This window comes from Myotis myotis, unplaced genomic scaffold, assembly GCF_014108235.1.
Source record: "Myotis myotis isolate mMyoMyo1 unplaced genomic scaffold, mMyoMyo1.p scaffold_m19_p_2, whole genome shotgun sequence".
Classification (NCBI taxonomy): domain Eukaryota; kingdom Metazoa; phylum Chordata; class Mammalia; order Chiroptera; family Vespertilionidae; genus Myotis; species Myotis myotis.
Window position 1 is genome coordinate 82,544,159 of NW_023416324.1, and position 24,329 is coordinate 82,568,487.

General features: G+C 36.2%; 1 protein-coding gene across 3 annotated transcripts in view; it reads left to right on the top strand.

Annotated features, from left to right (window-relative positions):
* RANBP9 (RAN binding protein 9) overlaps positions 1-23,359 on the top strand; it is a 104,991-nt gene extending 81,632 nt beyond the window's left edge. The window contains exons 7-14 of one of the 3 annotated variants that reach the window (XM_036349933.1): positions 1,068-1,180; positions 2,554-2,662; positions 3,896-4,086; positions 5,219-5,363; positions 8,800-8,921; positions 10,676-10,827; positions 18,688-18,799; positions 22,370-23,359. In XM_036349933.1, coding sequence (XP_036205826.1) covers positions 1,068-1,180; positions 2,554-2,662; positions 3,896-4,086; positions 5,219-5,363; positions 8,800-8,921; positions 10,676-10,827; positions 18,688-18,799; positions 22,370-22,500 — 1,075 coding nt within the window. In that variant the 3' untranslated portion in view covers positions 22,501-23,359. Of the gene's footprint in view, positions 1-1,067; positions 1,181-2,553; positions 2,663-3,895; positions 4,087-5,218; positions 5,364-5,598; positions 5,699-8,799; positions 8,972-10,675; positions 10,828-18,687; positions 18,800-22,369 lie in introns of those variants that run through there. The other 2 variants (XM_036349935.1, XM_036349934.1) reach the window with 2 other exon arrangements.
* The last annotated feature ends 970 nt before the right edge of the window (positions 23,360-24,329 follow it).

The following is a 24,329-nucleotide window of genomic DNA, read 5'->3' on the forward strand; positions in this document are numbered from 1 at the left end:
TTAATGCTTGGTCACCACTAAGCCTCATGGCAGGATAGTAGCAGAGGAAACAACATCTTATCCTACAGCCAGAGTTCTATGAGAGCCCCCACCCCAACCCCATTCTTCACGAAATAGACACTCATATGACCTCCTGGAAAGTTTATTTTCAAAGGTTCTGCCTCTTAAAATAATTTGAATTAAATGAAATAAAATGAAAAATCTGTTTTTTAAAATACCCTCTGGTCAATCCTGCTTCCCTGAACCACTGCTTCTTCCTACCATTTTCTAGCAGGTCTTTAGTAGTCCAAATGAAGGCGGGTTTAAAGTTGAATATTTGGCTTTATTGACTTATCTGGGTTAATATTGCTTAGTCAAGCAGTTTTTCTAAGTTTGTGGTTAAATGTAAGTACATGTTTTGGCCACTTGGTGGCTTATTCAAAATAAACCTGTTCTTTGGAAGAGTGTCACTTACATATAAATCACATTTGAATAATTAATCTCCTGGTGCACAGCCATACTAATTGATTTAGATTAGAAGGCTGATTGGTATTTTCACCTTTATAGACTTTTTTTCTGGAAGATTATCCAAGTTCACTTTAGTACTTCTTGTGTTCACAACTTGTGATCCATCTACTATAACTAATAGATAAAGAAAGGGGTTGAAGTCCAGAATACAAGGAGTTAACCTGTTATTTTACATTTGTTTTATTTTACAAAATGACAACACTTTACTGAGATAAGTTGTGATAAATGTGAAACAGGAATTATGGTGAGTAGGACTGAATATAAGGATAGGAAACAATCATAAAGGACCTGGAGAAAATGGGGTGTCCTTGATTCTCTAATAATACTTATTTTTAGGGACAGTAGTCTCAACATAGCATTTGCAGTTATCTTTTTGGAAATACTACATGAAAGAACAAAATTATTTTTTGAACTTTAAACTTGAGGTTATTAAAGCTTTAATTATTTCAAGGGAATAGATTAGTTTTGTAACACCAGAGTAGACCTTGTTTATGTAAATTGTAGTATGAAGCATGTATTCTCTTGACTAAAAGTTGTGTTTCTTCTTTTTCTTTTTAAAGAATGGTTTCATCTTACTTAGTTCACCATGGGTACTGTGCCACAGCAGAGGCCTTTGCCAGATCTACAGACCAGACCGTTCTAGAAGAATTAGCTTCCATTAAGAATAGACAAAGTAAGGACTTATGGTGTATGGCTCACACTTGTTTTCAGATTATAGGTTTGGTTATATCGCTTTTTATAAATTTTAAAATTGATGCCTCTGAAATTTATTTTTATTGATATTTTTTAAGATTACCTTTTAAAAATTCACATAGGACTTTGCTAGCATTCTGGATGTAGAAAGATATAATTTTGGAGACTTTGTAAGAATGTGTACCACTTTTAAAAAAATGTTTTATTGACCTTCCAGGAAATAAACATTTAGTAAAATGATTTTATTTATTAGTAAAGTAGCCCCATAATTAGATGTTAGTGGAGGTAATACAAGAAAGATAAATACCTTTGCATTTAAATTGCTATCTAAATTTAAGATAGTTTTGACCTTAAGCATTTATTACTTAGGTTCTAGTGCTTTTGGCCAGAGCAGTGAGGCCTGTTTTTACAAAGGTAAATCAGCATGATAACTGTACCATAGTCAGTCATCATAAAAATGGTATATCCATCAGGAAGGGTGTAACGTGATTAGAGTATAGGCATAAAAACAAAACATGGGCAAAATCATGATGAATGAAAAGAAAAAATTTTTATAGGTCAAACTGCTATAATATCACTGAATACATTATATTGTAGCTACTGTATGCTTTGTCTCACTATATATATAATAAGCTCTTGTGAACAGGAAATGATCACATATTCTTTGTGTCCTCATCATCTAATATAACAAATACCTGACACAAGGAATCCTCAATGAGTGTCTGTTGAATTCAGAGCTTACTACGTCTAGCATTCTTTTAGTACTGCTTCAAAAAGTTATAATTACTTTCAACAATAAAGATATAAAATTAAAAGGTTATCATATTTGATAAGACATTTTGAGTATTATTTCTTTGACTTTCCTATGGTCTTTTTAAAAACCACTTTATTGAGGTATGGTTGACATATTAGAAGCTGTACATACTTATTGAATGTAATTTGATAAGTTTGGAGATTAGTATATGTGCATGAACCCGTCAACACACCATGTATGCCATAAAAATAGCCATCTTTTTTTTTTTTTTTAAGATTTTTTAATTGTTTTTTTGAGAGTGAGGGATAGGGGGTCGGGGAGAGAGAGACATGGATGTGAAAGCAAAACATTAATGGACTGTCTCCTCCATGCCCCCTACCAGAGATTGAGCCAAAACCCTGGTGTGTGCCCTGACTGGGAATCACACTGGCAACCTTTCAGTGCACAGGACGACAACCAACCAACTGAGCCACACTGGCCAGGGCCATCTTTTTTACTTTAGTTTTTATTATTTCAGTATTGATTAACAGGTGTTTTTCTTATATGATAGTGTTTCTACTCTTTAAAAAATTAATCTTTTGCTCTTTTTCTCTAAATAGGAATTCAGAAATTGGTGTTAGCAGGAAGAATGGGAGAAGCCATTGAAACCACACAACAGTTATACCCAAGTTTACTTGAAAGAAATCCTAATCTTCTTTTCACATTGAAGTGAGTTTGTTTAATAAAATATGTTATATTTATTATATATGTGTGTTATATGTAACCAAAATAATTTCCATGTTTTAATTTTTGTTTAACCTTCTTTCAAATATTGACATAAAATTTTGTAATACAGCACGTTTAAATAACAGGTTACAAAAATACTTGTGTTGAGTATAAACAGATGGCATCTTTTGTTTGGTTTTCTGTCATTCTATCTCTGTGTTTCCAAATGTGAAAATCTTACTTAGAAGATGGGAATCTATTTTTCCTTCTGCAGAGTACCTCATAGTAAGTCTGTGGCATTTTAAAAAATTGTGATAAATATGCATAACAAAAAATTGCCATTTTTACATGTACAGTTCAGTAGTATTAAGTACATCACATTGTTTTGTAATCAGTCCAACTGTCCATCTCCAGAACCTTTCTAACTAAAACTTGGTACCCATTAAACATTAACTCCCCATTTCTCCTCTCCCTACCTCCTGACAACTAACATTCTGTTTTCTGAATTTGAATTTGACTACCCTGTGTACCTCATATAAATGGAATTATGAAATATTTGTCCTTTGTTAACTGGCTTATTTCCCTTAGCATAATGTCCTCAAAGTTCATCTGTGTTGTAGCTCTGTCAGAATTTCCTTCCTTTTGCAGGCTGAATGTTATTCCATTGTATTCATATACCACATTTTGTTTATTCACTCATCCATCTTTGAGTTGTTCCCACAGTTGGGTATTGTGAATAATGCTGCTATGAATAGGGGTGATGAAATATCTGTTGGAATTCCATCGTGTTCTTATATCTGATTTGATTTGCTACCAAGTGCAAATATTATTTTGATTAAATTATTTGGGGGCTAAAATGGTAGTCCATTTTGATTTTATTATAGCTACAGATAAACTTTCATTTTCTTAGTAAATCTTGATTAAAGGACATACAGCTTTTGCATATAGTCTATTTTTCTGGAAAATTAAAAAATATTCTAACCAGTATATATATATATATAAAGAGGTAATATGCTAATTGGTCCTAACAGTGTCGCAGTCCCAACGGTTCAACAGGCTGCATGCACACATACTATGGGTGGCAACAGGGGTGGGGACTTCCGCCCCCAGCGACTATCTTAAGGCCAAAGTTATTGATAAATACAAGTTATTAAAATGTCTCCTTTCAGAAATCTGTTGCTATTAAATAAATGGCTCTTTGAAGATTATCCAAGTAAATTTTTTTTCTTTTTTTAGAGTGCGTCAGTTTATAGAAATGGTGAATGGTACGGATAGTGAAGTACGGTGTTTGGGAGGCCGGAGTCCAAAATCTCAAGACAGTTATCCTGTTAGCCCTCGACCTTTTAGTAGTCCAAGTATGAGCCCCAGCCATGGAATGAATATCCACAGTTTAGCATCAGGCAAAGGAAGTGCTGCACATTTTTCTGGTGAGATTCAATCTTATTATATTATCTTTATATTTTTGCCCTTTATATTTTTGAACCACAATAAAATTTTAAAAAATCTAGACACTTCTGTAGCAGTTTTGCACATGTGTATACTTGATCTCAAGATACTCTGGAAGAAAAACTATGGTGGATCAGATGCCTGTGTTTTTAGTACCAGGAAGTAACTTGAGCTATTTCTGAGAATAAGTTATTTTAGCAGATCTTCATAAACAAACGCTAATGTTCAAGTTGTCTCTAGAAATTAAATCATAAATATTTGGTAATGAAAACATATGTTTTAATGAAGTTTAAATTTAAAGGGGGTGATGTGTCTGTGATGTCTTATGCCACTAATCACCAAATCTAGCTGGGCTGCCTGCTGTCTATCTTATTTTTTCTCAACCAAGACCCGTTCATTTTCTCTTGTTCCCCACCACCAACCTCCCGCCTCCCGTTTTTGTTGTGTTTTTGTTTGTTTGTTTGTTTGCTCACCAGCCTCATTCTCCAAGGCTTTTGGTGTTCTCTTGATTAGAATTCTCTCCTTTCTTAGCTTTTATGGTGATTTCTACAAGTTTATTTCTAATCCTCCTTAGTCTTCCTTCTTTGCTTGTCTCTTTCATTCTGTTTTTCCCATGGTGTTACCTTCCTCAGTACATTTAACTTTATAACAAGTCAAGTGCTCTTTCCTTTCCTTTCATAGAGTAACAGCTTTGCTTTTTCCCAATCAGCATATAGCTCTGTTTTTATATCACCATCCTGTACAGTGCAGATAATTCTCATGTTTATATCCTTAGCTGCTTCCCCTCTTGAGTATCATATACAGTCACTTCAGACTTGGACTAATTCTTAGCCTTAATAAAATGGGGGTGGTGATAACACGGCCCTCATGGGGGATTGATCCATAATGAAGCCTTCAATAAATGTTAGAGGAGATGATAATTATAGCTCACAATTAAGTGTACATATATCTTTTCAAAGAAGTTAACTGTTTACTATTTAAATAGTCCATTGATTTAAATAGTCCTATATTTTAAATACAAAAGTCAGAATATGGGTATATTATTTACAACCTAATAATAAATTAATGTTTGTTTTTATTTTCATGATCTGTCTTTTTCTTCTTTTTTTCCAGGTTTTGAAAATTGTAGTAATGGTGTAATATCAAATAAAGCACATCAATCATATTGCCATAGTAAACACCAGTCAACTAATTTGAATGTACCAGAACTGAACAGTATAAACATGTCAAGATCACAGCAAGTTAATAACTTCACCAGGTAATGATTTCTCTAGCTTTTACATTACTATAAGCAGCCTAAATCAGGTGTTATCATGTTTAATAATTTGGAAAATTTGAGTTGTATGCCCAATAATGGAGGTCTAGGAATTCCCAAGCCCTTCGAGAATAAAAGGTTAGGGAATAAGTTTCCCAAAGCTTTTCAATCTCTCAGTATGCATATAAGCTCTTTCCTTTGTTCCTTCTTATTACTCTCCATTTCCTTGCCCTTATAGTGAGGTTATAAGGACAAATGCAGGGCTCTGCAGTCTACTCTTCCTGCCATCACAGACCTATATAGATGATCACACATATGCCATTTGTTATGTTTCCAAGTTAAGTCAAAGTATTGTATTTAACCTCTAGTATTAACATATGATACATTTCCCTCTGTGTATATTTTTTTGCTGTAAATGTATGTGGAATGTTTACTGACTTTCAATTAACTAATTTTATAAAAACTCTTATTTAAGAGCCTATCTTTATGTAGCTTGACTATAGCAGATGTGGTTAAATCATTTAGAACAGTGGTTGCCAACTGATGGTCCACAGACCACTGGTGGTCCGTGAGGTCCAAAAGGTTGGCAACCACTGATATAGAACATAGAGCATGAGGGTAGTATTGAGGACCTGTTGGATGTCAGCCATTTTGCTAGGCAGGAAGAGCTTTGAGAGAAAAGATGACTATCCTATATAATAAAAGGGTAATATGCAAATTAACTGAATGGCAGAACGACTGGTCGCTATGGCTCACACTAACCACCGGGGGGCAGATGCTCAATGCAGGAGCTGCCCCCTGGTGGTCAGTGCGCTCCTGACAGGAGCAGGCCTAAGCTGCAGCCAGACATCCCCAAGTGCTCCTGGACTGTGAAAGGGCGCAGGTCAGGCTGAGGGCTGAGGTGTGTGTCATTCCCCCCACCCACTCCCCCACCCCCCAATGCACGAATGCCGTGCACTGGGCCTCTAGTATGTCATACTATACTCAGGTTTAATGTTCATGAAATCTTTTAAAAGTTCCTGAAATGTAATCACCTGAATTCAATACTAGTGTGTGAAAGCAAAATCCTATGAATTCAGCCTGCCCAAATCATCTAGCATTTGAATCTTAATTTGGTTTAGAACTCATGTTATAATATTTTAAAAATAATTATAATGACCTTGGCTGGTGTGTCTCAGTTGGTTGAGCATTATCCTGTGCACTGAAAGGTTGCTGGTTTGATTCCTGGTCTGGGCACATGTACAGGTTGTGGGACTCTCTCTCTCTCTTTCTCTCTCTCCCTCCCTCCCTCTCTCTCTCCCCCTCTCTCCCTCTTCTTCTCCACCCCCTTTCCCTTCCTCGCACTCTAAAATCAATTTAAAAAATAACAAAAAAATAATGGATAGACTTTACAATTTGATGTTGGTTTGGTCTTATAACATGAATTGATTGGTCACACTACATTTTGGGGAAATTGTTCATCAGTGCAGATTTTATCAAAGGAGAGAGAACCTAACTTTTAGCAAGGAATCTTAATGGAAATATGACTCCAGAAAAAGAAATATATGTAAAAATCTGTTTTTGCAAATTTGGCAATTTATCAGAGTCTCCATGTTATCCTTCACAAGTGACCAAAATTTACTGAAGTAATGGTGTGTGGTACAGGCTATAATGGTGGTCCACAGAAGTCATATGAGAACAGTAGAAAAAGTAACTGTCTTTTGCTGAGGAGGTCAGGGTAGTCTTTGACAGTAGAGATGACACAGTAAAAACAAAATTAGAATATTTAGTAGTAAAAATTATGTATGGGAATTTTAAAGGGTAAGATTTTAGTACTTTATCATTAATAGAGCATTCTGCCATTTTTTGCAATCAGTTGGTGAGTTTTTCTCTTAAATACTATCCTCATGGCAGGAAGTTGCTAAAGGGACCTATTATTACCTGAGTTCAGGGAAGGAAATGTAACATAAGGGGTTGATGACACAGCATTCTCCCTTGTGTTCAGTATAAGAAAATAAGCTTTTAAATCCCCTTAAACTGTTCAACAGTAACAGTTATTTTATAGTTGCTAATGGCTTTCCTTGCAACAGTATTGTGTAGTAGGCAAAAATGGTATTAACTATGAAAACCATTTTACAGATGTAGAGCTGAATAACAAAAAGTAAATGTGTGGGCTTTTTTTAAGGTCAATAATTAGTAGCTAGTAAGTTGCAGAACTGAGACTACTTCCCAGGATTTGTGACTTCCAGACTTGTGCTTTTTCCATTATACTTCCCTCTATTTGAAAGTTTCCTCTCCATGCTAATGTCTGTTCTAGTTAACGTTACTTCTTCCAGGATTTTTGCCTTGATTTATATCCCCTCCACATGTGTCACTCCTTGTGATTAACTTTTATCATAGTAATAGTCCTTTGCAATACAATAACTTTTTTAGCTTTTAACAGGTAGTTTGCTCCTACAGGACAGAGGCAGTTTCATTATATCCTTAGCACCTAACATGGAACATGAAGAACTTGGCTCAGGGGCTCTTGAATGTGTATTGAATGAAAGAATCCCTCAAATAGTATATTGAATTGTTTTCTTAAAAAATGGTTTAGTGTATCATTAAGATCACCAAAAGCTATGCTCTTAAGGATTTCTACTAAACATTGTTTTTAATGTTAATTTTTTTTAACAACTCTCAAAGGTCACCAATATAATACAAAGCTTTTCTGACTCATGGAGTTCTAAGGCAATTGCCACCTTCTTTATAGATCTCTGTCTTTTCACCAAATAGATTTTACTGATAGAAGTTGCACATACCCACCCACACACACACGGTACTTAAACCACACACACAAGTCATGCAAGGTGTTAACCATCTCTGGTGGCATTATGCGTAGAGTGCTTTTTGTTCATCTGCATTCAGTGTTCTTGGTTTTTCTAAGAAATGAATATCCCTTGCTTTTTTAATAGAAAAGGTCATTTTTATTTAAATATTTCCTAAATTTTCATCAAATGTTTCCTTTTGGGCTGTGTAATTGTTAGCTAGATCATCATAGGCAATTCTTAAAGATTAGGTATTTTTTGTTGCTTCCTGTGTGGATGAATCTGAAGGTCCTACATTGACTACTATAGTATGTCCAAATGTAGTTATTGGCACATAGTTATTCTGTAATGTAAAATGAGTGAAAATTGAAAACACACTAAATATCCAAATCAACATTTTTAAATTAAGATTTGGCAATACTTTTAGTATGTGTACTTTATTTCTCTTATCTCCAGGAGTACAACTTTGTTAAAAGTCAGCTACATATTTGGCTTTGAATATATTCAAGACTTAACTAAATACCTACTTTGAAGATTGCTTTTGTCTTATGAAATCATTTTTATAAGTAGGCTATGTAGTTGAGTAGTAATTTATTTTAAACTAAGCTGCAAGTATGCGATTTCTAAAATTAGGTTTGTTTTTTCATTTTCAGTAATGATGTAGACATGGAAACAGATCACTACTCCAATGGAGTTGGAGAAACTTCATCCAATGGTTTCCTAAATGGTAGCTCTAAACATGACCACGAAATGGAAGATTGTGACACCGAAATGGGTCTGCAGTGATATTTCTTACATTTTTAATAAAAAAATGATGACTACAAGGTTATGTTTTTATTCGTACTGATTTACAGCTGATGAGCATAAATCAAATTTAAAGATAGATGTATGTGCCATTGGATTTGATAATACACATTACTTCTTTTAAACTTGCTTGTGAGAGTGGGTTGCTAGACAGAGCAGAGTTACTTTATATTACTTTCTGAAGTTAAATGCTACAGAGTTTTCTTCGCTGTTAGCGCTGTCATTAGTGCAGTGGTACCAACTTAGTGTTAAATATCCTTTAGAGCAGCGGTCGCCAACCAGTGGTCCATGGACCACTGGCAGTCCACGAGGTCCGAAAGATTGGTGACCGCTGCTTTGTGGATATTTAAGGTTGGAGATATAGAAAGGTTTTATACTTATTTTGCTGTAGCCAATAAAGGCCAAATGGGTAGAGATGCTTTTATAAATTCTAATCAAACAGAATTTCTTAAATTCATTTAATGAGAATATATGTGACTATTCATAGTTCAGTGCCTGGCACTTAGTAGGTACTTAAGTGTGACTCCACCTCCTCTTTCCCCTAAATTAAACGTCATGCTTAATTTTACTTTCTTGACAACTTGTGTAGTAAACTGCATTGTAAAGTTAAACCATCAGCAAACTTTCCCATCAGTTGGAAAGTGAACATTATTAAAGCTTATAAATTCTTCTTCGTCAGAATTCCATGGCCAGCATTAGACTTCTTAGTATTTTGAGGTTAAAGGGTATTTTTTCAAATTGTTATGGGTATATATAAGAAACTACTTTATAAATGTAGTTATTATTTTATTATTTATACAACTACCTTGTTGTTGGGGATTATGTATTCTACTGTAGAAATCCTTTTTTCAAACAAGGAGTATGATTAAAAAGGCCGCCTAGTTTTATTTTATCAAATAATCAGAAACTTAAAATTCAAAGAGTAATTTGAGCATAGTGATTAAGAACAAGAGTTATACAGCCAAATTACCTGGATTCAAATTCTGCAACTGCCATTTACTAGCTGTGTAACCTTGGACAAGTTACTTAAGAGCTCTGTGTCTCAGTTTCTTCATCTGTAAAATGGATATTATAATAACTGCTTCATAGATCATTGTGACAATTAAATGAGCTAATCTGTGAAAAGCTAATAGAACAAAGTGCTTATTATATATCATTATAATCAATTGTGATTACATGTATTATTAGTAATTTAATTGGTTACATTATTAATCATTACTGTCAACCAAAATATATACCTTAAAATTATTTTCTAAAAGTAGTATTCTTCTGAGCGTAATGTTTTTATTGGAATTATTTAGCCTCCCTTAGCATCCAGGAATCATTTAATTCTGTCTCTATTCTATGGCAGTTAAAGTAGCCTGACAGGCAGTTACTAACTTTTTCTTTTTTTCTTAATGTTGCTTATTGTAGTTTTAGAGAATTGTGCTTAACTTTTTATAAAATTTCCCTTGACATATAGGTACATCCTAACACTGAGAAAGGTTGTCACCTGACTTTCAACTGCATGCTAGATATTGGATCCTAGACTCTTGAGACCTAGATAAAACATACCTTTTAACTGCAAAGTTTCATACTAAATTAAATAAATCTGCATATTTAGAGAAAAACATTAGGTAATAGTTACTAAATTAAACATATAAAATGTTATAAACAATTTATGTTCATTTCTCCATTGCACTTCATTCAGTAAGGTAGTAAAATACTTGTTTGTTTTGGTTACAGAAGTTGATTCAAGTCAGTTAAGACGCCAGTTGTGTGGAGGAAGTCAAGCCGCCATAGAAAGAATGATTCACTTTGGAAGAGAGCTACAAGCAATGAGTGAACAGCTGAGGAGAGAATGTGGCAAGAACACAGCAAATAAAAAAATGTTGAAGGTACATTTGTTTTCCCCTGTAAAATATAAGTGCATCAAAGGAACTAAATTGTAGTTTTGTAACACAGAATAGAGCTAGAAATTCTTGTTGCACATGAACTCCTCCCTGGCTTCCTGTTTGAGAGTGAAAGTGTTCTCTGTGTTTGGGCAGTTCTGCTCTACTGGAAGTAGCACTGGAGTTCAAGTAAAAAGTATGGATTCAATCCCCAATTGTGCAACCTGTCAGCATTGTGTGCACTTCATCAACTTACTTTTCTTAGTCTTTTCTCAGCTATAAAATTGGCAAAGTTAGGAAAAATGTGAGTATGCTGATAAAACTGTAAATTTGAGATATTTTTATTTTAGTAAACATTGCTCAGAGTTGTAGCAAATTGAAAGTCTAATATGTACATGGTTTTCATTTTGATGATGATTGGTGAAGGATTTTGGGTCATCTAGTTAATAAATTTTCAGGTCTTTTCTAGTTAACATTTATGATAGCTAGTAAGATGGATACAATTTAAACAATTTAGCAAGTTAGGCACAATTTTGTGTATCATTTGAAGTTGGAATTTTCTCCTACTTTAAGTCAGGATTGTAATTAGCTGTGGAGATATTATTCCTTTAAAAGCTTCTTTCATACGCAAAAAAGTCCTACCAGCCCTGTAAGTCTATGAAACATTAACCTAGCCATTGTATATATATTTTTAATCCTGCGTTAGGTTTGTTATCAGAGAATTGCACGGGTGGAATTTCTCCGTTGCTAGTGGGAGTGGGGTTCTTAGGATGTCTTGAGAAAAATAATTTCCTAAGATTCACAGGAGAATGAGATATATTAAAAGGTTTGTGTGTTATTATATCCCTTGGTTTGCAAAGTCCCATTTCCCTTAAACCAGTCTTGGAAAATATGCAGCTGGGGGTTCAGCAGAGCTAGAAGCAAAACCAGTGTCCAAAGTTTCTGTTCCATGGTGGAGTTGAGTCCAACAGTGCATCAGACTGATTGTAATCCATTAGTCCATTGTGTGGGCCTTGTGGGAGAATGCAGGGGAGCATGCCCCCTGCAACAAGAGTGCTAAGAGAGCAGGAGGGCCAACAGAGCCAAACAAAGGGAGGAATTCCTTTGTTTAGGAGTTTAATGAATATCAAATCTTCCCACACTTGCAGTGACCATGCCTGTTCTGATCTATGGCTTGTTCCCCGGTGTGATTGACAGACAAGTACCTTCCCACGTCACTCAGACCTAGAGAGCGTTAAGCTGCAGCTTCCTGGCAAAGCTGTACAAATGGCATGCCTGCATTATCTAGCCTTCTCTTTGCTTCTTTCTAGTTATTAATAACCAGGTTATTACAGTGGTATCAGGTTGGGCTCAAAGATGCTAAGTTATAAACATTTTCTCCTGAATTTTTGAAAGTTCAAAAAACCAAGGAGAGATTCATGTTGTGCTGCTTTGGTGTCATGTACGTAGTAGCAAAGGGCAAGGCTCCTGACTTCCCTTCCGGATTCAAACTGAGAGTCGGTGCACCAGTAGCAACACCTAGTAGCACTGATTATGGCATAAAGTTAGCAAAAATCATGCACGTACATATCTGCTTGATCTAGGATGGGTTAAGGAAACACCTATATACATCTCCAGTTAAAGGTATGCAGTCTTGTATTTTCATTATCTGAGGTGGGAAGAGAGGTGTAGTCACTATACTTAGTACTTCACCTACTGGATAGCAAACTGCTTTTCTAATAGTGATCATCAGCTCTTAAAGAAAAAGTTTAAAAGAAAATTGGTGGATTATGTGATTTAAGCTGTTTTTATTTTTAAACATTCATCCTTTTTAAAATAAATAATTTTTATTGATTTCAGAGAGGAAGGGAGAGAGAGAGAAACATCAGTGATGAGAGAGAATCACTGATTGGCTGCCTCCTTCATGCCCTCCACTGGGGATTGAGCCTGCAACCCGAGCAGGTGCCTTGACTAGGAACCAAACCATGACCTCCTAACTCTCAACCACTGAGCCACATGGGCAGCTGTTTTTTGTTTAAAAAGTCCTATCAGACATTCATATACTATTAGGAAAGTAGCTGTCCACATTTGCCCTATAAGATTATGCCCTATAAGTTCTGAGGTCAGGCTAGGTCTTTCCTTAACCCCTCCCTTTTAAATATATCTTATGCATACAGAACCTAGGCATTCAATAAATGTTTATTCAATTGAGATTGAATTCATTTGAAAAGTATAACTGATTTTTCAAGATTGGGTATTTTCATCACTCTCAACTTCGTAGAATCTTTTCTCATATCAAGAGTGGCAAGAAGAAACTTATTTCTTGGCCTTTCTTAAGTTTATTTTAAGATAGCTAAAGTCATCCATTTAGGAAATTATTTTGCTAGATACCGAGGTTCTCAACCTTTTTGGTGTCTAGAAAGATTCTCAAAGAGTTTATTGATTTTACTATATTACAAATTAGAACTAAAAGTAAAAACAAGTCATTAGAAATAACAGTAAATCCATTAATTAAATATTTTTGTGGAAAAAAACTATCTTCCCCAAAATGGGGAATAAATGAGAAGCATAGCATTGCTTTACATTTTCACAAGTCTTTAATGTTAGTTTTAATCAAGATGAGCTGGATTCTCATACTTACCTCCACTATATCGTTTTGAGAGAAGGAGAAAGATAAAAGTAGTCTTTCAGTGTTACTATGAAAATAGTTTTGACTTCACAAAACCTTCTGAGAGGGCCTTGGACCCGTGTCCCTGGACTACATGTTAAGAACTGTTGTTTGAGTGGATATTTGGGAATATGAGATGATCCTAAGAATTCATAGACATTTTTTAGAGCAGGTCATCTGTTTTCTTGCTAAAACTTTATACTAATTGAACATGATGAAGGAATGTGTGATTTCTGCAGTGCCTTTGAAAATTTAAGATTTCACTCAATCAGCTTACTGTCCTTGATTCCGATTTGCATGAAGCTCAGAAAATGGCATTACATGGCCTATTCTCAAAGATATTCCTTAATTATATATTGAACTATGTGAAAGTGTAATTCATCTTCATCTAAAGAATGTAGATGGCTTTGATTTTGCATCTCTTGACTTTTAAGCAAATGCCAACTGCTTTAAAAGACTTTCTTTATGTTCTGAGCTGCTTTCCCATGCCCCAAACTTTTCTTGACCCAGATAGGAACGAGTAACGAATCTTAAAAGTACCTTAAAGAACAAGGCTGAAGGATTTGAAGCAACATGAAGAGTAAAGGTTTTTGCCATAGTTGAAAATATTTAGACTTTATTCCTTTTTATTCTTCACTTCAGATTACATGTGATGTAGTGGGGTATTTTTTATTTTTCTGGTTTTGTATAAACTTCTGAATCATATACATATATATGGAAAGAATGGTTTGGGTAAAGTCAAAGGTAAGATTACCTAAAATGCTTTATGATAAGGTGCACATGTACAGTATTTGCTTCCCTCAGTTGTGGAGTAACCGGCACATTGCAGCCCACCTGTGGTAAAATGGTAGGGAGTCCCTGCAGCAGTCCATTTTCCCTTGACCTTTTTTCTAGTTTTGTCTGTCTTCCTTTCCTCTTTCCCTGTTGTCTTTTTGTTCCATATCTGCCTAAGCCTGCCAGAGGCTCCCTGGGAACTATCTGACTTTGGTCAGCAGCTATTTATTGAGCTTACGCAGTGTGGCCAGGCACTGCTATAGGCAGTGCGGAGAGTCGAATGTGCATGAGCAGCCCCAGCTAGCAGGACTTTTACTTCAGTAATTGAAGCAGTAGAGCCATTTAGACTCATTCTATTTATAAACGGCTACAGATTTTAAGGCAAATATTAGTAGTTTCAGAAACCTACCTAAATGAAATCACATTTCCCTCAGAAATTATTCTGAGGTAATATCCTATCTAATAGACAAACATGGTAATTGACCGTACCTTCGCTACGCCTCCCATTGGCTAATCAGCATGATATGCAAATTAGCCACCAACAAAGAAGGCGGCTAATTTGCATACTGCAGGCAGGGCAGGGCAGGACAGTGCCATCCCGACTGCCCTGCCGCCATCTGGGCCTGCTATCTGCGACCCAGGGTGGCGGGCATCCGTGTGTGACCCGACCCGGGGAGCTAGGTGGGCCAGCAGCGATCAGTCAGCCCGCCCGGCCTCCATCCGGGCATGTCGTGTGCGACCCGACCTGGGCGGCCAGGCGGGGCAGCAGCGATCCACCGGCTCGCCCAGGCGTCCCGTGTGCAACCCAACCCGGGGCGGCACCCCAACCCCTGGATCGGCCCTGCCGTGTGCGCGACCCGGGGAGGCGGGGCAGGCACTGAGGGATCGGGCCTGCCATCTGCCACCCGGGGAGCGGGCCTAAGCCAGCAGGTGGTTATCTCCCGAGGGGTCCCAGACTGTGAGAGGGCACAAGTGGGGCTGAGGGACAACCCCCGCCACCCCCCTCCCTGCCAATGCACAAATTTTTGTGCACCGGGCTTCTAGTTTTTAAAATAAAAAGTAACCCATAATGTCTTTGGTTACCATCACCAATTAAGTTTTATAGCAGGATTTTAAACATTAAAGTTGCTTTGTTGATTTCTTTCCCTTTGTAAAGGAAGATATGGTGCTAGGTACGTACTACTGGGAACTTGATGCTGTTAACCTTTTTATTTTTTAAGGTTTAGTTTTCTTGATTACAGCTTCACTCTACTTCTAAACTGTTTCATAGTGTTGCTGTGTGATTCTTCTATAATCAAGTCTAATCTATACCACTCCTGTATTTAAAACTCCATTGCCGTATTAGCCAAAAAATTCACGCTTTTTAGTGTTTTTAGAGGCATTTTAGGATTTAACCCCTTACCCATGGTTCCAACCATGCCTTTTTCTCCTTTTGCTCAGCCTGTGTCCATGTAGCTTGAGCCTATTTCTGTGATTGCATCATGTGACACAATACACTGTACGTTAATAAGCAATATGCTATGTTATTTATGTGTCTGTTTTTCCCACAAAACTATGCGAGTCCTTGAAACAGTGACAAGGTCCCGGTGATCCGTGTGTCCTCAGTTGTCTGGGTGCTGTGTCCAATAAATATTTGTTTGAATTGTACTGAAAACAATAGGGCAGAATTTTGGACTTGTTTCCTCTTAAAATTGATATTGAAAATTAAAAGGGACTTCTCTCACTAAAAGAAGTACATGCAGTAAATACTAGCTGTGTGATCTTAACTTCTTACTGCCTCAGTTTGCATCCCTGTATGATGAACATTATAGTATCCACCTCATAAGGTTTTTGTGAGGATTAAATAAGATGATCCACATTAGCGCTTAAAACATTGCCTCATACAATGTTAGTGCATAATAAGTTACTACCATCATTATCATTGTGTTTTCGTTTTAAATACTAGAGGGTGTAAACAGAAAAATGGTCTTGATTTGAGATTTGAGACATTTCACCTTTTTGGTAGCATGTCTGCATATATAGACCCAAGAGGATAGTTTTGTGCTTAAAATTTTTATGTACCAATTATTCCCGGGACAATTCTTTAGAATATCTTTTAAAAATTTATTTGGGGATGGTATCTCATTAGATAGTTGTGGGGTAAATTAAGGCTTGAGCAAAGCTCAGTCTTTAGAAGTAATGTGATTGATTAGAGTTAGCTTTATAGGATATAGACTATTAATATTCTTTCCATCAATAAATTAGGATTTGGGGCATTCAGGAAATACAACCCTAAGTAGCTTTGTGGGATGCATAAAATACCTTAAAACTGTAAAAAGCAGGTCTTGTGATCAGCAGGTGTGTGAAGCTTCTTCCCTATATCAAGCACCTATCAGTAACTGCAGGGGATTCAAAACAGTATAATAATTTTTTTAATCTTCAAAGAACTTTCATTATAATAATTGGGGTGAGAAGTCTGATGTGAAATACTTAGCAATACTGACAGTGGGGGACCCACATGTTTGTTTAGAGACACACGTATTCCCTGTCTGGTAGCCGTGGACTAATGGCACAGCTTTGCTTTATGGACAGTTCTTCCCTTATTTCCACAATATATAGGCCAGTTTGGATGAGAAAGGGTAAGAATACAGTTGACCAGGAAGCCTTTCCTCCACCTCTGCTCTCTCAGAACACTAATAAGATACTGAGAGGAATGCTGGAGCTGTACCTAGGAGATAATCATCTTTGGGAATCTCAGTCTTCCACACTTCCAGAGCCAGCATTTTGAAAGTTGTTACTGAATTCACTGATTTACGATTTCCTCAGCACCTCTCCATGTATGTGTTCTGAATTGGGAAGGTGCCCTGTATGTAACTATATCTGTACCTATATTATAATATTACTCTGCCGGGGTCCTGCCCCAGCGGGTCCAGGGGTCCCCAAAGGTGTGGATGGAGTCGGCGAAGAAGGAATGACATGGAGGCAGCGTTCAGTTGATCAGCAGCCTAGCCAGGATCTCCAGCCAGGATCTCCAGCCAAGTTCTGGTCTGGATCTCCAGAGAGGTTCTGCTTCGGATCTCTAGCCAGGTTCTGTATCCATGTTGTCTTGCTAGGTTCTCCAGGTTCTCCAGCCAGGTTCTGTAGCCATGTTCCCTCGCTAGGTTCTCCAGCCAGGTTCTGTCCAGGTTCTCCAGCCAGGTTCAGTCACCAGGTTCTAGTCAGGTTCTCTTGCCAATTTCTGTAGTCAGGTTCAGTCCAGGATCTTTTGCCATGTTCTCTCGCTAGGTTCTGTCTCTAGGTTCTGAGGCCAGTTTCTGTCCAGGATCTTTTGCCATGTTCTCTCCAGCGAAGTTCTTCTGTCTCTAGAGAACGTTCTGTGGAGGTTCTGTGCCTCCTGGTTCTGTCTTCTGAGTTGTATTCTAAGCTCTGTATTCTAAGTTCTGTCTCTTGCTGTCTTTTTACATCTGTATTTATACCAGTTGATTCAATCCTATCAATCTCTATTACAAAGGTTAGGGTGTTTCTTATCTCCATTCCAGGGAGTAAAGATTATGTAGCTTAAGCATGATTGTTCGTAGTTAAAGTGATTAATTACCCACCTGGCACTAGTTAAGAGGTTTTATTCCCTCCCTAACTTCAGGGGAAAATCCCTACCTGTGGAAACAACCTTTCTCAGAGACCTTGGTTAAAACACATAGTGCCAAGAAGGTGAGCAAACATATTAAGAACAGTATGCCATATATGCCAGGTCCCTTGAAACAGCAAGCATGGACCGGCTCCCGGCATTACTCCAGATTAGGATATTCCCTTTGGCAAAGTAATAATACATCATTTATTGAAAGATTAGAATGAACCAACATTGCTAATTTCATTTAGCTAATTTCATATTTCATTGTGAAATATGACCTCTTATAATCCCCATTACACAAATGATGAAACTGATACTTAGGTCGTTAATTGCTAAAGGCTACACTAATGATGCAGGCTGGTGATTGATGTCAATGTCTGAAACCACTGTGTGTGCGCCTCCCATTAAAAAAAGTCATTTGAAAAGACTATGATGTGTCAGCTACTTTAGGAGGAGGGATGGCTTGAAGATGGTTGGATAAAGGTGGGCCCTATCCTTTTTATGTCAAATTCATATCAGTGGTAATAAATTATAAAGTATCTGAATGTTTTGTCTTCCTCTTTAACTTAACCAGTATTAGCCTATTTCACAGGAATTCGTTCTTTCAATTTTTAGTATTTGTTCCTGCTCTGTATGTATTGTAGAGATGGGGGGAGATAATGAGAATGTATTTACAAAAAGAATGGAAAATTAGGCTTTGGTTCATAATCTAGTAAATGGGTTTAAATGTCACAGTAGTCTAGTACCTTAAAGCTGTATTTAGTGTCTCAATTTGTAACCGTGTTGAGCATAGTAGGTGAACTATTTGAACTAAAAACCAAATTGCTCTTTTCAACAGGATGCATTCAGTTTACTAGCTTATTCAGATCCTTGGAACAGCCCTGTTGGAAATCAGCTTGACCCAATTCAGAGAGAACCTGTATGCTCGGCTCTTAACAGTGCAATATTAGGTAAGTAAAGCTAAAAAGCACAACTCCAACTAGATACTTTGAATGTTTGAGGTGATATTTGTGTTGGCATTTTATATTTTAATAAAATCATAAGGGAAAGGTTTTCTACCTTTTAAAATTAAGATTACCTTAGAATATAGTAACCTTCCTCCATTATTTTAGTTCCAGATTAAATGGATTCAAATGGACTAAAAACAGTACATTGGGATGCATCCTTTTTATGTCAAACTCATGTCAGTGGTACTTGGGAAGTTTGGAAATTAGAAATTTTTGTTATGTAAACATTTCTGGCCTGAGCCACCCATTTTACAGCTCCCACCATGCTTCAAATACAGGCACAAAGGGGCTTCCAGGTGACTTGCAAATGCCCTGTCACTACTAACCCTTTGAGTCAAATTATAGTTGCATTAAAGTTAAGCATATTCAACTACATGCCCTTCCCAAATAAAAAGTGAGTGAGGAAGAGAACAGCAATTTAAATAAGCTTAGCCAGGGGTGAGCATGAAGTGAAAAATTGGAATTTAATGTTTCCCTGGTTGATTGCCATTCCTATGAGCAGCTCACTACAGAATATAATTATATTGTTTACATGTTGAACACATACTCTTTTTATATGAATTATGTAACTGTATATTTTGTGCAGGGGTCCTCAAACTACGGCCCACGGGCCATATGCAAATACAGATATTGTATTTGTTCCCATTTTGTGTTTTTACTTCAAAATAAGATGTGCAGTGTGCATAGGAATTTGTTCATAGTTTTTTTTTTAAACTATAGTCCGACCCTCCAACGGTCTGAGGGACAGTGAACTGGCCCCCTGTTTAAAAACTTTGAGGACCCCTGATTTTGTGCATTTATATTTAAACTCTATAGGGTCAATTATGTAAAGCTATGTTTTAATTTCTGGGCAATTCTTTTCAGTAATTCAGGTAAGAGTGATTTTTTTCACCTGACTTTTTCTAATTCCCCAGATAAAATGGGACTCCAGTTTACAAAACTTTTATGTGAAATTTGGCCCTGTTAGTATTCGGGGCTTTTAGCAACATGTTTCAAACTATTTTAGGTAGATAGAACAGTTCCACAGAGTAAAGGGTATTTAGACATGGAGACTTATAATGAGGGCCTGGGCCCTCATATGGCCAGAATATAAAGCAAGCAACATATTTGAGCCTTACTCTGTATTTTTTTCCTTATAAAACTCATTTTTAACTCGTGTTAAGGTCTCATACAAGTTTTGGAATAAGAGTAATATCTTTGTGTTATAGTTTTTCTTAAATTTAGAACTTGTATATAATGAATGATGTGAGTTTTCTTTTCATTGTTTAATTGTGTTGTAATTTCTTTGGTTATGAAATTAATGTAGCTCTGCTAGTAAAGAAAAAAAAAGCTTAGTAGCAGTGCTGGGATTGTAGGACAAATTATGGTTTGCTATACTTACATATTTTTAAGTTACATTATCAGTAATCATAAAGCCCTATCATTGCTTTGCATTTAGGTACCACTCAGACCTGGAAAAATTTGAAAGTAACCAGTTTTCCTAAAACAGTTTTCTACATCTTGTGTTCTTCAAGGGGATTAAATTTTAAAATAGTACATTACTTGGGACCATTATCCATATATTATGTATTATATATTGTACTATATATTATGTAGGTTCATCCACATATAGTCCTTAAATTAATAAGATTATTAAACTGCAGTGGGGGTGTCTGCATATCTATAAATTCTAAATTATGTAATCTATAAATAGTGCTTGAAGTTTTATTAATTGTATGTAATTCTTGCAAATTTTATATCCAAAAAATTTTTTTTAATGTTTTTGTTGATTTAAGAGAAAGGGGAGAGGGAGAGAGAGATAGAAACATCAGTGACGAGAGAATCATCTGTTGGCTGCCTCTTGCACACCCCCCATTGGGGACCGCAACCTGGGCATGTGCCCTGACCAGGAATCAAACCGTGACTTCCTGGTTCATAGGTAAATTATCAGCTATGAGCCACACCGGTGGACAGGCAAAAAAAATTTTTAAATGCTTATAACCAGGTGCCTCACCTGGCCAAATAAAATTGTAATAAAGTACCTCCAGATATTTACCTTTCAACAAGGTTATTTCCCTGAAAACATTCAGGAGACATTTTTGAAAGGAATTAATTCAAATTAAGGCAGAATTATTTAAAATTATAAAGTCAACCCTGTGTAGAGTTGGCAAAAAAAAAAAAAAGTTTATCACTATCAAAATTTAGCTAACTAGCATCTTGCCACAGGATAGCTAGTATTTTAGTAATCTTAACCCAAAGACCTTTTCAAACTACTCCTTCTCACCAATCTGTGTATCTTTCTTTGCATAGTCTTATTCTTAATCATATCTTCTTTCCTCTTGTACTTTAAATCCTGAACTTGCTTCATTATTTTTGCTTCACTCCTTCTAGAACAGTGGTTCTCAACCTGTAGGTCGCGACCCCTTTGGGGGTTGAACGACCCTTTCACAGGGGTCGCCTAAGACCATCGGAAAACACATATATAATTACATATTGTTTTTGTGATTAATCACTATGCTTTATGTTCAATTTGTAACAATGAAAACACATCCTGCATATCAGATATTTACATTATGATTCATAACAGTAGCAAAATTAGTTATGAAGTAGCAACAAAAATAATTTTATGGTTGGGGGTCACCACCACATGAGGAACTGTATTAAAGGGTCACGGCATTAGGAAGGTTGAGAACCACTGTTCTAGAACTTTTCTTTCTCTGAGATTACAACCTTTGAATTAAGTCATATGGAGCCTTACTAGTCATTTATCACTGTTTTGGCCCTTTGTTAACGGACCATTAATTTTATTAATTGGGAATCTATATAAATTTAAAATTCATCTATTCACAAGGAGAAAGTACTAGCTCCTATAAGTTTGGCCATTTTCATCATTCATTCACTTTTTTTTTCATTTCTAGCAAAGAACAAAGATTATTATTTGTACTATAACTGTCTGACAAATTTCTGGTATGTAGGACCCTGAATATTTTGGTAGTTAAAATGTTTGAACTATCAATTGTAAATTACCCCTCCAAAATTATAAGTAATTTTGCTCTATCATCTCTCATGGTGACCATCACCCCTTGCTCCTTACCAACCCAAATAACATTTACCAATATGCTTTGGGAACAATTAGGCAGCCTCAGTTGTGTCCTATCCCCAGAAGAATCCGTCAATGAAACTTACTGAAACCCTGGTGCCTTTTTCTAACTTAGATAGAAGAGAAATACTAAATATTCCTTATGCCCCCCCATTAAAATAGCAGCCAAAATATATATTTCCCATCATAATTAATATGGAATTAAAAGATTTAGAGTATCTAATGCTTTAAGTCTAATTCTGCAAGAATTTTCCTTATAGTTGAATACCTAATACCTTGTCAGAGTAGTATTTCCAAGGTAATTAATCATTTGCTTAGAAACAATCTTTGCTAGTTAAAAGTGATAATTTTGTAGATAATGCAATACTTTCCTGAAAAAGTTTTTTAAAATATCTTGCTAATTGCTGTTTTCATTTTTAATCATTTTTCCTCAGAAACCCACAATCTGCCAAAGCAACCTCCACTTGCCCTAGCAATGGGACAGGCCACACAATGTTTAGGACTGATGGCTCGGTCAGGAATTGGATCCTGCGCATTTGCCACAGTGGAAGACTACCTACATTAGCTATGCATTCAAGGAGCTCACACTTATATTGTGGCATATAGTCAACATGGAAGTAGACCAGGTCTGCTGATTTGAAATTTAGATTTTTTTAATTATGTACTGGGGACAGGTTTTTGTCGCTTTACATTGCTTCCTAGTTTACAGCATGATGCAAATGATTTTCTAACTTAGTGTTAGGAGAAATTATTTTCCATCTTTAATCTCTTAGTTGTCTAAGAGTTAAATATTACTGAATCTCAGACGTTCAAATTTATCATCACAAATCCTTTAAAACAATTACCTAAAAGAAACCAAAAAATCCTGCCTTCTTTGTTGGGGGGCGAGGGGGGGAAAGGAAATGGAACAAGTTGTGTTGTGTTAGCATGTGGGTGATGTAAATTTCAAATTGGGAGATGTTCCGACCCCCACTCCCATATAAGCATTCAATCAGTGTAACTTGCAAAATGCATAAACATCTGACAGTTTGAATTTATAGTGTTGATGGAAGAAATCATTTTTAATGTGTACTGTAAAACTTGAAATACTCAGGAGCTGAGTGAATATGTTTGTTGCTACTTACAATCCCGACCTGTTAGTCCCAGTAGTTTTGTTTTAACATGGTCTTTTCAACTTTGTTTCCTGTTTAACTACCAACGAATTCTGTTGTAGACTCACAAGTTTAACTTGTATTATAACAGTATTATATGTCAACGGTGTGGTTATGACCTTTATTTATATAAAAACCAAATATTTAGTCAATTTACTGTGTCTTAATTTAATCTTTGTACACCTTCCATTTTTAAGTGCTTAAATGAGTACTATATTGCAATAAAAATGTAGTGATATAATTAACCAGCCATTAAAAATTTACTTCTACAGATATTAGTGTCAACTGAATTTATATATTAGGTACTTACCTATTTCTTATGATTAATATAAAATTAGAGCTTAATGAATAATTTTTACTGTAAGTCTGAATTCTGCAACCTAAAACTGTTCAGTTTACTAGCCTCCCTGTATTAGAGTCAGACCTGATAATGTGGGTGACACTAGAAAGAAAGGGGAAAATTAATGTCCTTATTTTCATAATCACAATAAAGACAGGTTACCTGACAGTAAAGCAAACCCCCAAACCAGTTAAAAGTAAAAATTAAACAAGCTGTTCAAGAGGGTGGCCATACATTTTGGCTATTATTTTGTACACTGAGCTTTGAATCTTCTTTAAGAAAAGTAGGTATTTATCTACACTTAGATATTGCATTTTCATAGCTACTTCTTTCTCATTCTATATTTTGTGAAGCAAATTCTCATCAGTAGCACCAAAACATCTGAGACTCTAAGGCAGCCGTGGGCAAACTACAGCCAGTGGGCCGAATCCGCCCGTTTGAAATGAATAAAACTAAAAAAAAAAAAAGACCGTACCCTTTTATGTAATGATGTTTACTTTGAATTTATATTAGTTCACACAAACACTCCATCCATGCTTTTGTTCCGGCCCTCCGGTCCAGTTTAAGAACCCATTGTGGCCCTCGAGTCAAAAAGTTTGCCCACCCCTGCTCTAAGGCATCTGTGAGCTGCAGTTGGAAAGACTTCCTGGATGTCCATTTCTCTTCCTCCCTGCCATTCCTGCCACAACACACCCACACTGTGGACTGGGAAGAGGGGCAGAAGAGGTGCCATTAGCAGTATCGTTTGTATTCAATTAAATGGATAAATATTTATAAAAAGAAAGGAAGACAGTTCCTTTTAAATTGCTATTTCCTCCAGGACCCTCAAAGACTAAAGGCACAATTGTATTCCAGAAGGATGAAATGTGTTGGGGTACTTCCCCAAATAGATTTATGACTTGT